Genomic DNA, 16,137 nt, shown 5'->3' on the forward strand with positions numbered 1-16,137 from the left:
TTCCCAAGCTGCTTCCCCCTGCTGCTGCTAGCCTAGCCTAGCCTAGCCGCCTCACTAGACGCGTTGATCAGCGCAGACAGATCCAGTCTGTAGGTCAGGGGGCACTTCTGCCGCCCGCGTAATTCATTTTTTAGTTTTTTCTTTTATTGTTCAGAGACAGTAATATTAATTATTAGTGGTCACTCTTCATTTGTTGTAACGCATACAAATAAAGCCATTTATAAATGTTACTATCTTGTGTTGTTGTTGTTGGCTTTCACAAACTGTTCCTTTTCATCTGTCAAAGGCATGTATGTTGCGCCACCATGTGGTTACCGGCAAAGATGTGGTTGACTTATTTTTTGTGACTTAAGCCGGGCAGAGACTGTGCAATGTTATGTCGGTGAACCCCTTACACTGCACGACTGAAAGTTTCAGTCCTACCGTCTCCGACTTGATCAGACCTTACGACGTGCGTGCTCACACTGTACGATTGCTCTCAGTCACGACTTGTACAGTTGTTGAAATTGTTCGATTGTGAACTGTAGGACCACCCACACTTCACAAGCCACGACGAAAATGTCTGACCTGCCAGAAATGTGTCGGCAGGTCGTAGCCTCGTCTTTAGAACGTAGGAGCAATTAGTCGTTGATCGCTGACTCTCTCACACTGTGCGACTTACGACGTCCCGATTCGTGGACAAATCGCACAGTCTATGCCCGGTTTTAACGTGACTGGCTTCAAGTGTTCTGCCTTTTGGTGCTACCTATCCAGATGTTCTCCTCAGCGGCTGTGCGCGTTTGCTTTGTTGCCGAATGTAATTAGATGACAATGCAACAAACGTAGATATTAAGCGGGAAAACAGACCCGTAGGTCCTAACGATTAGGATGACCGGCGTTAAATTCAAATTCGAGATGTGATAGCTGTCTCCTTGTTGCTTTTTCATTGCGGTTTTATCACTAGTCCAACGAGCCTAAATATATTTATACCCGTAGAAGGTGTATTTTACAACTAGGCCTTCAGATATTCTCTCGCAATTCAACCGCCTTCTAATAACCTCACTCTACTGTCATTCATAGTAACCACCCCATACAGTGACGATCTGCACTGCTTTATACACACATGCAATAAGTTACCTGGACTATGGAAGGAGAGGACATGTAATGAAGGGGTCTACAAACATGACATGTCACATGGTGACATACAGGTGATAGTAACAGATAGTAAAGCTTATTGCCCACGCTCCATCCAATTTAGGAGGGGTTGCGCAATCAGAGGTCGCTGTCTCACCTGTTGTCTCTCCCTGGAGCTCCGCAAATTTGCCAATTTGGACTGTAAACAAATTATTGGAATCATACAGAAATTACATTACAACACAGATCAGTGGAAAAGTAGGGCAAAGTATTTTTCATTTATTTCCAGATTATGAAAGTGCAGATTGTACACTTTTAAATGATGTGTCATACATTGCAATCTGAAAAATAGTTATTAGAGACATAAGCTTATTTGAATGTTGGTACACCTCGAACCAAATAGCTGAGAAACTAGCTCTGAATCAAAACACACGCAAAACGTAAGAAGGAACATGAACATCTAATTGCATGTTTATCACATCACAACATGCTGATAGAACGTTAACATGTAAAAAAAAAAAAAAAAAAAAAAACTACACATAATTAGATGATCACATAATTAGATGATCACTTGCTTTTTAACCCTTTGAAATGCACATGTCACATTGTCATTACCGTAAACGGTTTGCGCAATCGGAAAAATCCCAACGGTTCCTGAAAGCTGAGAAGCTGAGCTTTTCGCCCAAAAAATGAATTTGCAGACACAGGCCTATGTCGGGGGCGACGACGACGGTGCAAAATCTGCAATGTGAGCACCTGTCTGCAGCAAAAGAGGAACTGCTTCAGGGATGTCCACTAAGGCCCAACAGTGTGACATAGGCCTGTGTCTGCAGCCAGAGAGGAGAGAGTTCAAAAAAACGTATAGGTAGCCTACATAGTTTTCTTTTTTGGGCCTGTTTTTCCAAACTAAGAGCCCAAGGCTCACCAACTTTCTTGGACAGAGTATCTATTTACTAAAAACATGTCAAATCAAATTCCGTTTTTCTTGATATTACACTGTTATTACACTGTTATAACATACAATAATGTTCAATAACTGCCAGATATTGAAAGTATAAGTAATCCTGGAAAAAGGGGCAAAAGCACTTACTCACAGGACATTTTCTGACCCTTTTATAGCCAAAACAACAAAATAACTCCAGACGACCATTAGGGGGCCTCAATTCTTAAAGTTTGTTTACAAGACATTTATCACTTACCCAGTAGCCTACGGCAGATGATACAGTGAATCCAATTCATAAATGTAGTGATCCTAAAACTGTTATTTGTTATATGAAGAAGGCTCTTCAACACTTTCGTAATATGCTAAAAAAAAACAGAAACTTTTTTTATTTTATTTTTAAAGAAGCTTTTTGGTGATTTGTGCAACTTGCGAATTGCCGACATGCGGACCTTTTCACCAGATCATGTTGCAAATCTTTTTTTTTTACTTTTCGTAAAAGCGATTTTCATTGAAGTATGACAGATGAGGCTCTGCATCCCCTGCCTCCCATGACCCTGATGGAAACCAGACACACCAGAATAGATTTTGATGGACCAAACCATCACTTTATTGTATCAAAATGTGTAATGTATCAAAGCATTGTCTGTCTCAAAGAATAGAAAAATAAGAGCAACAACAACCAAAGACATAATTAATAATATAACCAAAAATACAGATTTAAAAAAGTGAGATGAGAGTAAGAAAGGAAGAGGGAGAGGTAACGGAAATGGAAGTCAAAGTAGCTAAACAACTTGGTTGACTTAACAAAATATTTGGTTGATATTTTAACATATTTTCGGAAGGATTTAAATCAGCAAAGTTGTTTGTTTTTTAAACATGCAGTGGATTGTACCCGCACGCTTCCCCTGCATCTAGGGAGTTACAGCTTAAGGACAACGAAACGGTTTGGCTAAGCGAAACCAAGAACAAAGTGTCATTCAACATGAATGTTATATAGGTTCGCACAGGACGCAAGTGGGATGCCACGCAGGCAGTTGACCAGGCCATCAATCGCTTGAAACACCAGGAGATCGTCGGGGTGCTGCAGCCAGGCAGGACTGGTTTTGGATGGGGATCAGCACCCAAGATGTGGTCCAAGGCAACGAGGAAGGAAAGGAAAGATCTAGTGATCTCTGAAGTCGTAAAGATCGAAGAGGAGTGCTACAAAATCAGAGCCGTGGGCCAACAACAGCAAGGAAGGTGGACAACGTGGGAGGCTGTGATCAACAGAGCCATCACATGGAAGGATATGTGGAGGCTGCCCCAAGCAAGGCTGAGCTTCTCGATCAGGGCCACCTACGACACCCTTCCCAGTTCCCGGAACCTGCACCTCTGGTACGGCACAGAGGAGACCTGCCAACTCTGCAACGCCAACAACCCAAATTTGCGACACATCCTCTCTGGATGCAAGGCGGGACTGACGCAGGGTCGGTACAGATGGCGGCACGACCGGGTGCTGCGCAAACTAGCAGAAATTCTGGAAACACGCAGACTGGAATCAAACAAGAGCAGCCCAGTCACATCACAGCAGCGGATCCAGTTTGTCCGGCAAGGGGGAGAAAGTCAGGGCAGCAGCACGAAGCAGTGGTCCCTCCTGTCTCCTGGAGGAGAGTGGAACATGAGAGCTGACCTCGATCGACAGCTGAAGTTCCCACACGAGATCACATCAACCTCCCTTCGGCCAGATGTCGTACTCTGGTCTACCCCGATGAGGACAGTCATCATGGTGGAGCTGACCGTTCCATGGGAAGAGGGGATGGAGGCTGCCTTCGAGAGAAAGAAGGAAAAGTACACAGACTTGGCAGCTGCGTGCTCGCAAGCAGGGTGGAGGGCAGTCACCTATCCTGTGGAAGTTGGGTGCAGAGGCTATACAGGAACATCTACACAGCGGCTCCTGAGGTCGCTGGGGATCACAGGATCCAAGCTGAGAAAGGCGCTCAAAGACCTGGCGGAGGAGGCTGAACAAGGGAGCTTCTGGCTCTGGCTCAGAAGAAAGGACAAGGCGTGGGGGAAAGGAGGATCCTAGGGCTGGCTGCAGGGAGTGGCAGGGAGACGTCCCTGTCACTGCTCCACCACCTTGAGATGTTCCGGGATTAAAGGAGCGAAACATCAGTGAAGGGTGGCTCCCGGCTGACGACCCTGCAGTCAGCCCACTGGCACCGTCGGAGGTGCGACAGGCAGCAATGCCCAGCAGGTATACCCACCTGTGCTTTCATCTTGAGCAAAAACATTACAAAAACATTAATACAGAATGGCCTCATGAGGCCGTTGGGGCATTTTTACCCAATCCATCTGAGTCGTCATGTTTTCTCCCTCCCCGGTCAGTCAGACTGACAAACACAATACCAATTCCAACAAACTCAACAAATTGAGGAATTTAGTAGTACATTTAAGGCTGGTTTCAAAGACTCAGATTTTAAGACTAATCGTAGATTAAAATGCATCTTTAATTGAGATGTTCTATTGAAAATGTTATTTAGTCCAGGACTAGGCTTAATCTGCGTTTGGGAAACCGTCTCAAAAAAGTTTTAAAATGACCAACTTGGACGATGTTGAGAAAAAAAAGTGTCTTACCAGTGACAAGAGTTTCATTTAGTGCAATTTTCAATTTCAAACCTAAACTGAAAAACTCCTCAGAAATGTCAATCACTGACATTAAATGTATCACAAAAAAGAAGACTACAAACCTGTGCTATCAAATAAATAAAGTATTAAGCCAATTCAAAGTTAATGTAACACAGTAGCAGTCTAAAGGACTGAAACCCAGGTTTTCCCAAGTACAGACCATTTCAAACAGACCACCTTTTTTATAAGTAATACCTTAAATTTAAGATCATATTATGCTTCTCCACTATTTCATAGTGGTTACTGGCATTTCAATCTGTATGTCATTAGCTACAGCAGTTTGTATTCAGACTGTGGCCTACGTACACTACACTATTCTAGTTACGTACATAACAATGTGGGGTGTGCGATAGCAGCTATGGTTTTCGGCACTTCTTGGCAGTTGTTAGGTGCCAGTTGTATGGCATGGCATTGTAAGCCATTACCCACAGCTGCCCTTTCAATGTTCCCTGTAGTACGTCAAGTGTTCTTCATTGTATTATCCTCCATATTTTACCCCATTGTTAGCTCTACCATAACGTGTAACTCAGAGTTGATTTGCTGTGTTCTTATTTTCTTTTACATTGATGAAATGTATTGTATGTATACTTTGTTAAATAACCAATATAAATAACAAATATAAGTCCAACATACAGTACACTTATTTAACACACGATCACAAAAAATATTCCCCATATCCTTTTAAAGGTATTTAGTATAAAAAACTCTTGTACAGACAGATTTAACGAATGACGGTATGGAGTGCTTCAGTATGATGCGGCCTGAGGCCTTCATATGAGCCTGAATGTTTTTGTGCACTTGGAAAAACACGACTCCGCCCCTCAACTTCCTCTGACATCATCACAGCTGTCCTTCCCTTCCTCCAGTGGCTGGTATCCAGGTAAGGTGAGCAGGGGTGAGTCAGCGACCTGGTTGGTGGAAGAGATGCAGTCGTCTTACGTTGTGGTGCTCCCACACACAGAAACCTCAACATGTCCATTTCCCTTTTCCACTCTCCTGCTACATGGATACGACTGGAGTCTGTTCAAAGTGTCAGTGTTGTATGACTTCTCATGTCCTGGGGTACAACCCCCCTCCTCCACTCTTTTGTCTTCTCCCTCAAGCCTTGTATGTTCTCTGGGAGTCACAAGCCTTCTCTGAGGGCTGGGGTTTGATGACCTGACAGCCAGGTAGCTCTCCTCTGGCTGCTCCAGATGCAGGCGCTTGCAGTAGGGAGCGGCGCCACTGGGAAAGTCAGAGTCCGACCAGCTCAGCTTGCGCTTCTGAGGGAGGCGGCGGAGTAAAGACAAGGGTTAGTTTCTTACAATTCGAAATGGCTAATGATACATTCATGGCTAACGCTTTACAATAATGTTGTCTTTATATCGATATTTGCTAAGTTTAAGTTAAGTTTATTAATTCATAGTTAGTCTACAACAAGCATCGTCTGTCTGGTGAAGAGACCCACCTTGACTGGGATGTGCAGCTGGTTCTGGTGCCAGCGAGGTGGGAGACTGGGGATGGAGTTCTTGGGTGAAGCTGCAGCAGTTTCCCACTTCACCTGGGGGAACCACATCTTCAGCATCATCTCCACCTGTAGAAGGGTGCGCAAATATTTCTCACTGTGGAAAGAGAGGGGGGAAAGCAGGGGAAATAGTCAATAAAAAGCTATTGTGAATTAGCTAGACCTTGCAACATATTAGACATTATGATTGAATTTATCAGTGCCACACTTTACGACTTGCTGCACATAAAAAATCTTAATATAATAAATAGTTTGCTTACCCCATGTCCGGTTTCTGTAGAATTCCCAAAATCTTTTGGAGTCTGTCCATGGCAACACTCTGTTGGAAACTGCTAAGACCTGTCAATCAAAAATATTACAGCAAGATATTACAGCAAGTGTCTATGCAAACATCCAAAAGTAACATCTTATTACTTAGTTGCAATCAAAACACACACACACACACACTTCCATAAACATACCTCTTTCAAATCTGCCTTTTTTTAGTCCATTCAGAAGCTCCAACACAGGTCTGACAAATCTCTGCATCTCTGCACACTAGAAGAGTAGGGAAACACATGTGTCAATAACCTTTCAAAGCCCATCAGTCCAGGTTTGAACTAGAGAGCAATCTAATTGAGAAATGTAGCTGACAAATTATTGATTAATGTCCCTGGATGCTGATATCAGTAGACCGCAATATTCAAAGCAGAACAGGATCAATGTTAATGCCAGCTGACATAAAGTCTTCATTTCTTCTTTGACAGCTGATTGCCCCTTGTTTCAAAATGCACTGACTAGAAACAGAAAGCAGTTTCTCCACTATAAAACTCACTTTACGAGAGAAGATCAGGTCTCCTTGGGTGGCTGCCCCTGTGCCTAATTTAGCATCCACAGTGGAGGGCACCAGAGTCGGGTAAGAGCCTGTGTGTTGATAGTGTTCTGCTTGGATGATCCCAGTCCTGGGGCCAACAAAGGCTAACCGTAGCCTGGGAGCTGCCTCGCCATCCACAGCTAGGATGAAGGGCTTGCCCCCGCCGATGTCTCCCTCCTCAGAGGAGCACAGGTCGGCCTCATCCTCAGTCTGGTCGTTCTCACTAAGCAGCAAGCTGGGGGTGGAGGGGAGCGAGTCACAAGATGGCCATTTGGTGGAGTTTCTCAAGGAAGGCATCCCTGAGGAGGGGGAGAGACAGAACAACACATTAATAACATGGAAGATTACATTATAAAGAGACAGATGTAAAACAGGTGATGCAAGATAATCAAAGAAACGTACAATAGTAGGCCTAGTTGAGTGTGCTGCATTTACTCAACTTGCTTCCTTTCCTACAATTACAAACATTACTCCTTAATAAAACACACCCTCCCCATACCTCTACTGGCTGCACACTCAGGACTTCAAGTTAGCTTTTGCATCGCTTGTTTACACATACCACATTTATTTATATTGCTCTCTAATTATAGGCCTATATGTAACATACCTAAAGGCCTATTGCCCTTGTTAAACTGTACATATCATATTGATATTCATGTATATTCACTTTTTATATTCATTTATTTACACACATATATATACTGTAATATAATACCATGCACTGTCTACATCTTTCTGGTTAGATGCCAAACTACATTTCGTTATCTGTATTTAATAAGAAACACACCAGAACACTTACTTCTAGACTATTAGGATATACAATATCTATATATTTGTAAAATAAAATCTATTGCAAAAGCAAAACAAAATCAACGCGAATTCACGGATTTGACAGACACGTGACACTATTTCCATTATTAGAATTCATGTATTCGTAACTCGGTGGGTGTCAGAACCAGAACATACCTCCACGAGCTGGAGCGTTGCAATACATGTGAACGGTGCTACTGCTGTACTCTACTGCGAGATTTAGCTGTGTCACGTATTCGATCAAATTGAATTTCAGCTGGACACAGTAACACGATACACCGTAACAATGCTTCCACTATCGTGACTGATAGATGTATTGTTTCAAACACTTTCAATATGCCTGTCTATTTGTAAAAGTTCTCGTATCCAACAATAATTCCAATAATAAATGGCTTGCATGTTTCAAGGACTAAATCAGAGCATACCCAGCCAACCATTTTAGACTGTTTAAGCGAAACATAAATGTCATAAGCACAATTGCTCTATTTACTGTCAGTTAAAAAAAAGAGCACACAGAAAATAATACAATGATAGTATTTCTCTTACTTTTTAGGCTGGAGTAGATGTCACAACAAATCTTGGAATACTGATGGCTTGTGGTTTTACTTGAACAAATAAAAGTATTAGAATAACCTATTGAAAAAGATTTGTAAGGTTTATCCTGGGCAGTTTCTGTACTCGACCAAACCCTCCGTCCTGGCCGTTATCTGTTGTGTTGTGTTGTGCTCTGCTCCTTCCCTTCCCTTCAGATTCCCTTCAGCTTACCAGAACAATCTTGAGAACAGTGTACAGCGAGGGAAACATGTGCACATCCACCAGCCTTCTCAAAAGCTACACGTGCTGAACTGTGTACTCGGCGCTCATTGGTTACGATTTGACATAACTCTCTCATTGGCTCGGAGCGTAACCATTGAGTGGCTTCGTAAATGTTGATTGGCTAGCGACGGCTGTTCTCCTGCCTATCTGTCCGCACGTGTCGGTCGTGTGGAGGGCTGTATACTACAGCAGCGAAGGCAAACACGAGGCACATGAAACTCTTGCGTGGTGTTAATGCGAGTCAGAGTCAAGCGCAATATTATGTTATTGGAGGCGGAGACGGGCAGGCACATAATGTACACACATCAGATACTAAAGTCACTGACTATAGTGTATTGAAACTCCTTGATACGCCATCATAGTATTGTTGTAGGAGGCATAAGGAGCAACATACAGACATATCTGTCACTGGGAGATGTAAAAAAAAAAATTTATATATATATTAATAAAAAAAAACGACATAAAATATATTATAACAAAGGCACATTTCAAGCTACCTATAAACCTCATTTAAAAAGGTAGACATGTCACAATCTGGTCATGTCCTATGAACTATTATGTTCTGAGTTCTGACGCCTTTATTTTATTATGTCTAATAATGAATGTTCTGTTAGCGCCTTGTTTAGTGCTGGGCAGTGGCGTCTTTAGGCCTGGGATCCGGTCTTCTGAATAGAAGAAAGAATACGAGGGGGGTAACTAAAATTAAAAATTAAAAAAATGGCATAGCCGTCGATGACTTCGCTACACCAATTCCTCATTGAATATAGGTCATGCATTGGCCTGCTGAGGATGATTCAGATTCCCAAAACACCATCGTTCGTTCATTCACTAAAAACAGGACATGATATCACCATGACTAGGCAGAGGTAATCTCTCCATAGGGAGCCAGTGCTGATGTTAACATCGCCTGGATGGGGCTAGAAAACATGTGCATATACATCTCGTCCCCCCGTAGACAAACCAATGGGTGAAAACCCATCTGCACTTGACGCATCTCGCGGGGGTTTGCCCTGACCTGGAAGTTCTCCATCTTCAGTACACCATGGAAAGGTCACACAGAATCAACACGTCTCTGTCCTGCAGCGCTCTCATGACTACATTTTGTGGTACACATAGCTGTTAGAAAAACAAATGTTTATGAATGACTGACCCTTGGATTTAACAACTGATTGTCATAGCATTTTTAGATAGAAAGTTGTTTTAACTGAAACTGGACTAAGATGTGACTTAACTTAGATAAAAAGTACAACATAGGCCTGCTATAGAAAAAATGGGCATACATATTTTTATTCTCAGAAACAAACAGACATATTACATACTGTATGAGAGAACAGAAACACTTTAATTGTTATCATATAATTGATCATGAAGATGTCATAACATAAATATCTTGAGGTCTGTGACTTGTGATGATTTTACGGTTTCATTCCTCAAGCATGTGTTTTGGAGGGCTGTCACGTGTGTTGGCAATCAAGAGGACGCCAGACTGAGACTCAAGTGAGGTCGTGAGTGATTAAGCAATACTGTTTCACTGCAGCATGATGCCTGTTACACTAGACTCTGACACACTGTGTAGAATTAGGATTAAAACAACAGTAGACTTGGATGGATAACCTTTTACAACAAAAACACAAGTCTGTGAGCCAATGGAATCTTATTTGATCAAGTCTATTCAAGTTCTCTTCACAGGACTTGACCTATTTTACATCTTCTCGTCTTCCAGCCTGCAAGTCCTCTTTCAGTGAGCTCTTGTTGATATCATCCTCCACATACTATCCTCTTCTCCCTAACAGCCGACCCAGGGATCTTCTCTGTGTGTCTGGGAGATAAAGGAGATCTTCCTGGCCATCTCATTATGGTAGATCCGCTTGCAGTTCTCAAAGTTCTCTCGCTGCCTGCGTCTACATGGCTTCTCGTAGTAACGCTTACGTTTCACTGTCTCGACTATTCCATCCACAGACAGTACCCTAAAAGAGAGTGAACAGAAATGTATGAGAATATTTACCCTATACTAGGTGTAGTCCTATGAGTTCAAGGTAAAACACGCTAAAACGTATTGCTTTTGTTGTTATATTACTCTATAGGGCTGGAAAAGTACATTCAGTATTCGGCCGAATGTGTGAAATGACAGAATGTTTACCACCGAATACAGACTTTTTATTTTTTATGTATAGACACAAAAGAGGACAAGAGCAAATCATTGTGTGTTGATGTTGACTGCTCGACAAGGAGAATACATATTTGAAAGTACAGAATGCCTGAGAGCCTTATATTGCATTATCCATATCCATTAATTATATTTTGAATATTATTAATATATATGGTATTCGACCAAATGTTTCCTTAAATTCGGCTTCGCCCAAGAATGTTCATTTCGGTGCATCACTAGTAAAAACCTATTATAACAGAGTAATTTTCAATAATTGCAATAATAGTAGTAGTAGTAGTAGTAACATTCTCTATTCTGCTTATGTCAAAACAAATCACACTTCATTTTCATCAAGTTGGTGTGCAATTGTTGTAGCCCTGCTATGCCCTAGACATTTTCATAAACTTTAGGCCATGCAACAATCTATCAATTAATACAATAAATACTCCAACCATACTCATTGAGTCATTACATGTTTGGAACTAGGTTCAGTCAGGGCTTCTGCAGCTCTAAAGTTGCGACGGCTACATGCACGCAGTTGCAGAATTGTATTCGCTTAGAAAACTACTTATTTTCCATCATATTATATCATCATACACTCGATTCTCATTTTCATATACAATATAAATCGCAGTCTCATAACGGCGTGACACTAGTTGTACGGCTGTGAGGTCAGACTGTCACCAAACACTGACATTGTCAACTGTCACTGACATTGAGCTAGCTTAGCCTAGCTGGCCAAGCACCGAGTTCGATGCTGTGGGGCGGGGGGTACTGGCACGATCTACGGTCATAAATATCCCGAATCACAGCGTATTAAAATACATAATATGTGAAAATACAATACCTGTTCAATGCCTTATAGGCTGCATCTACGTTGCCCTCTTGGACCATCACTGTCCGAGCAACGAAGCGAAGATGGCTTGCCATGTTGATAACAGAGCACATGTGGCACTTGACCGGGTGGAAACAAAAGAGCTGGTATGAATGGTTCCGTACAAATAGAAAACCCATAGAAAATGGAATTAAACTCACCACTAGGTGACGCCATACTCAAATACTACAGGACTAGGTGTAATGCGTCACAAGATTCAAATCCCTCTCTAGGTATTATCGGTTCCCTGTGTATGTGTGTGCGTGCGTGTGTGTGTGTGTGTGTGTGTGTGTGTGTGTGTGTGTGTGTGTGTGTGTGTGCGTGTGTGTGTGTGTGCGTGCGCGCGTGCGTGTGTGTGTGTGTGCGTGCGTGTGTAAAATATGATGTTAGGGACAACTGTAAGTAAGGGATTAAGTGATCGAAAATAAGTAATGTCTTTACTGTAAAATGCATTTCATATTGAATGAAGGTCCAAACACAGATCAGGCTTATGCCTATTTTCTGTTGTCATCAGATACAAATTCTAAGTTGATTTGGAGAACTTTAAAAAGGAATCTCTATTACATTACTTACGATCATGTTACTGAGGTTGTGACGTCTGATATATAGTTGAACTACTGAAAATGATGCTTGCATTACAAGGTTTCCTATCACAACAGATGTAATCTGTGATCTGTTTTATTTAGAAATGAATAGACAATGAAATTCAAGATGCACTTGTATGAAGACAGGGACACATCTATCTCTACCAAAGCCATACGGATTCATACACAGGGAATTCCTGTTACACTGAGTGCTTCTCTGTGATTATGTCCTGTAAAAGGAGACCGAATTCAGGGGGAGACAACTACACCGACATGTTGTCATAGAAACAGGGACTGGATGTCCTTGTGTTTCCCATTTTCATCAGAGGACATTCCTTCTTCTCTTTCTCTAACTCCATCCTCCTCTCCTCTAATTTCTCTACCTCTATCTCTTGCTCCTCTTCTTTCTCTTCTTCCACCCCTCTGTTACTTTCTCTCCTAATTTTTCTTACTCTTCTGCCCTGTCATCTCCTTTCTATCCTCTCCTCCCCCCCTCCTCTCTCTTTTCTATCTCCTCGCCACTCCTTACTCTACCTCTTCTCCTCTCCTTTATTTGCCTCCGTCCTCCTGTCCTTTGATGAATTATCTTCCTCTGTCCTCCTCTACTTTCTCTACTTTCTCTACCTTCAACCCCCTCTCCTCTCCTTTCTCTCCCTCCATCCTTCTCTGGGCCTGTTATCATCATAATCTAGAGGGAGAGATGAAAGAGAGAGGTCAGCCAACGGTGAATGTAACTTTTTTTATTTCCAGTACCTCATCACCAGAGGTTAATTACTATGGTATATAAGTGATGTTTTAAAAGACATGGTGTGTTGAAAGCACAATTAAGGGGAAAGGGTCTTAAAAAACAATAACACACCAAAATGTTGAGCAAATAAACATGTTTTTTTGTGGGTTGATTGTTTTTGTTAGTTGAATGCAGTGTATTATGTTTCCAGAGGTATCACTTCTAATCCAGACCCGTTGAAATGTTCCTGGCTGGAGGAAGAGGAGAGGAAAGGAGGGGGGAGGGGTATATTGTGAGAGACAGACGAGAAAGGAGCAGCGGGACACAATTGGTTGGTAATTGCCTCTGGGCATTTGGAGAGAGAGAGACAGAGATAGAGAGACAGATAGAGGGAGGGAGAGAGAGAGAGACAGAGAGAAAGAAAGAGAAAGAGAGAGAGAGAGTAGTCAGTCTCATTTTACACCAGTTCCCTCCACTCCTCTCTGCTAATGGGACCCATTTGTCTTTGATCTTTCTGATACATATTATGACACTTTTTAAGGGTTACAAATGATGTGGTCACTGACTTGTGCTTGTGGTCACTGCTTATTCCCCACTGACTTTATTTTATTTTATTTCTTTTAATTCTTTTTATTCCAATCTGTCTGGAGATTCTAACACAGGTTAGAATAGGTGACCATCCACATTCACTACTTGAAATGCTATCAAGATAAATATTATAGGCCTATTAATTTATTGATCGCCATCGTTATAGCTTGTGCTTTTCAGGTAATATACCATCATGATATGGATATTAAAACACTAGCATTTATTTAAAAAATACTAGTGCCCCAAATTGGCACACGTTAAAGACTTCAATCATACTATTATTATTATTATCCTATGATAATAGGAATAATACGGCAAATACAATTCAAATGTATTGCAAAATCTGATGAATTTATCCTTTAGTATTTAAGCAGGCGTCATTTACCACAATCCCCGTCCAAATCCTTCACCACATCACAGATTGCGAACAGACCTCTCCAAAGGGCGTGCTTTTGGTTCTGAGGATTACCATTAGTGATCCACTACCAGCCATGACACATGGATCAGGCGCAACACGAGCCAATGAAGGGAGAGCGGAGGATAGAGCGGCAGAGAGATAGACCAAGAGACGATACCTGGGAAACTCCACAAAGTAAAACAAGAACAGAGACGCGTAAAACAGTGTCTGCACAGCGAACAAAAGACACTTTGTTTTATTTTAAGTGAATTATCACAAGATCACAAGATAACAAGCTACAATAATTTAATAAGAAAATGGACCGTAAAATCGCAGACTTCTCTGGAACATGGAAAATGAAGACTTCTGAAAACTTTGAAGAACTCTTAAAAGCGCTGGGTGAGTGAATTGATGAACATGGTCGAATTTCTCATAAATAGTAAGACAAAGATTGTATCTTTTTCATAAATAGTAAGACAAAGATTGTATCTTTTTCATAACATGCATCACTGTATCCATACGCTACTAAGTTCAAGAAAAGATATCATGTCAACAATCAGGTAAAACGAGATAAGGACATCAATGATCAAAGGCCAAAAACACACCTTCACCTCTGGCCAAAAGAGAAAAGAGTAAACCTATAGTGGTGACTATAGAGTTTTTCCTATTATCACACAAACACACACACGCACACAGGCACACAGACACACGGACACACAGACACACAGAAAGGAAAGGTCAGGAGACTGAGGAGAGGGCAGGTTGGTAATGGCATCCATTACAATGTAAAGACAAATAGCCTATGGAGGAATGTTCAATATTCTCTAGTCTAAAACTAAGTCCTCATGAGATTGTAATTAAAGCCAGTGTAAACGGAACTAAGCCCTGCAACGGGCCCCCTCTCTCAGTCATCTGCTGCTGGTGGAACCTGACATTCCCCCAGTACCCAGGGCCTCTTCAACTCCCTCCGAGGGTCTCACTATGGACATCTTTTACCATTCCAAGAGCAAATATGGATGGGCGGCCCCAAGAGTAATCCAATCACATGGAGAAGTGTATAGAGTTTTTACTTAAGCTTCCGAAATGCCTAGTACTGGGATTATCTTAAATCTATTGACGGAAATGGATTTATAATTATAATTGTTTTACTGCCATGCAATCAACTTGTCAACAGTCAATTGCTGGAATTTGGTATTTTATACTCTAGGCAAGGGGTCCGCCATAGACGGCAACCCTGGAGCAATTAGGCAACCCTGGAGCAAAAACTGCCAACCTTGTGATCGTTAGACGGCGGCTCTACCTCCTGAGCCACTGCCGCCCCACAATCATTTACAGTTGATCTTAGTGCTACAAAGCTTTCGGGGGAACTCCCTTCTGATCAGCTCAGTTTCAGTTTCATCCATCCCCTCCCTCTCCCTTGTAACTCTTCACCATGTCTTTGCTGCAAACAAGATTATGTTCTCATAATTATGTTCTCTAAAAATAAGGCTTTAATAAATCTGTCTGTGTGATTCCTCAGGTGTGAATGTGTTCCTGAGGAAGATAGCGGTGGCTGCTGCCTCCAGGCCAGCGGTGGAGATCACCCAGCAGGAGGACAGCCTCTCCATCCAGACGTCCACCAGCGTACGCACCACCCACGTCTCCTTCACCGTGGGCCAGTCCTTTAAAGAGACCACGGTGGATGGACGCTCCTGCACGGTAACAGTCGATATTCTGATCAAACAAAGAAAAATGTGCCCCGCGGTGGTGTAGCGGTCTAAGCACTGGCCACTAGTGCATGCTGCCCACCGGGGACTGGGTTCGAATCCCAGCTCGCCAGATCCGGATATGGCTGGGGCACACACGGGGAGCGGCATATTGGGCGGCCGCTCCCGAGGGCGGTATAGGAGTATTTCCGGACAAGGATCCGTCGCGCAACAGCGCCCCCGGGGTGCCGGAATAACAGGTGCTGGGCTCGAGGAGCCAGTCAGCTAGTCTACCTGGCGGCCTCTTCTGGGACTGCCGGCCACGGGGTCGTGCGGCGGATCCTTCGCAATAGGCAGGGGATAATTGGATGCTAGGTTGGGTTCAATTGGCTACCAAATTGGGTGAAAAAGGGATAAAAATCTGAAAAAC

The 16,137-nt window shown here is 42.5% G+C and overlaps 3 protein-coding genes across 3 annotated transcripts in view; 1 reads left to right on the forward strand and 2 right to left on the reverse strand.

Moving 5' to 3' along the window:
- Nucleotides 1-4,049: 4,049 nt before the first annotated feature.
- ciarta (circadian associated repressor of transcription a) lies at nt 4,050-8,628 on the reverse strand. Its single transcript, XM_080530848.1, has 6 exons — nt 8,434-8,628; nt 7,039-7,376; nt 6,686-6,761; nt 6,485-6,563; nt 6,168-6,321; nt 4,050-5,982 (listed from the first exon to the last, which is right to left on the reverse strand). Exons 2-6 carry the CDS (start codon nt 7,372-7,374, stop codon nt 5,656-5,658), a joined length of 972 nt encoding a protein of 323 aa, XP_080386974.1. The 5' UTR covers nt 7,375-7,376; nt 8,434-8,628; the 3' UTR covers nt 4,050-5,655.
- A 1,345-nt stretch (nt 8,629-9,973) lies between these two features.
- Nucleotides 9,974-11,787, reverse strand: mrps21 (mitochondrial ribosomal protein S21). Its single transcript, XM_080532197.1, has 2 exons — nt 11,700-11,787; nt 9,974-10,670 (listed from the first exon to the last, which is right to left on the reverse strand). The coding sequence occupies exons 1-2, from the start codon at nt 11,780-11,782 to the stop codon at nt 10,490-10,492; spliced, it is 264 nt and encodes an 87-aa protein (XP_080388323.1). The 5' UTR covers nt 11,783-11,787; the 3' UTR covers nt 9,974-10,489.
- A 2,552-nt stretch (nt 11,788-14,339) lies between these two features.
- The window catches only part of crabp2b (cellular retinoic acid binding protein 2, b), a gene marked incomplete at both ends in the record, with an annotated part of 2,875 nt that continues 1,077 nt past the window's right edge, over nt 14,340-16,137 (forward strand). The window contains 2 exons of the mRNA XM_080530524.1: nt 14,340-14,421; nt 15,542-15,720. Coding sequence (XP_080386650.1) covers nt 14,340-14,421; nt 15,542-15,720 — 261 coding nt within the window. The remainder of the gene's footprint in view (nt 14,422-15,541; nt 15,721-16,137) is intronic.

Source organism: Nansenia antarctica, assembly GCF_963989245.1.
Source record: "Nansenia antarctica genome assembly, chromosome: 5".
NCBI lineage: Eukaryota > Metazoa > Chordata > Actinopteri > Argentiniformes > Microstomatidae > Nansenia > Nansenia antarctica.

Excerpts from the sequence above, each read along its gene's own strand:
- ciarta (XM_080530848.1), bottom strand. The coding sequence starts at position 7,374 with ATGCCTTCCTTGAGAAACTCCACCAAATGGCCATCTTGTGACTCGCTC. Across the intron at positions 6,762-7,038 it reads ACCTGATCTTCTCTCGTAAA|TGTGCAGAGATGCAGAGATT; the intron begins GTGAGTTTTATA and ends CTACTCTTCTAG. Across the intron at positions 6,322-6,484 it reads CTACAGAAACCGGACATGGG|TGAGAAATATTTGCGCACCC; the intron begins GTAAGCAAACTA and ends CTCTTTCCACAG.
- mrps21 (XM_080532197.1), bottom strand. The coding sequence starts at position 11,782 with ATGGCAAGCCATCTTCGCTTCGTTGCTCGGACAGTGATGGTCCAAGAG. Across the intron at positions 10,671-11,699 it reads GCCTATAAGGCATTGAACAG|GGTACTGTCTGTGGATGGAA; the intron begins GTATTGTATTTT and ends ACTCTCTTTTAG.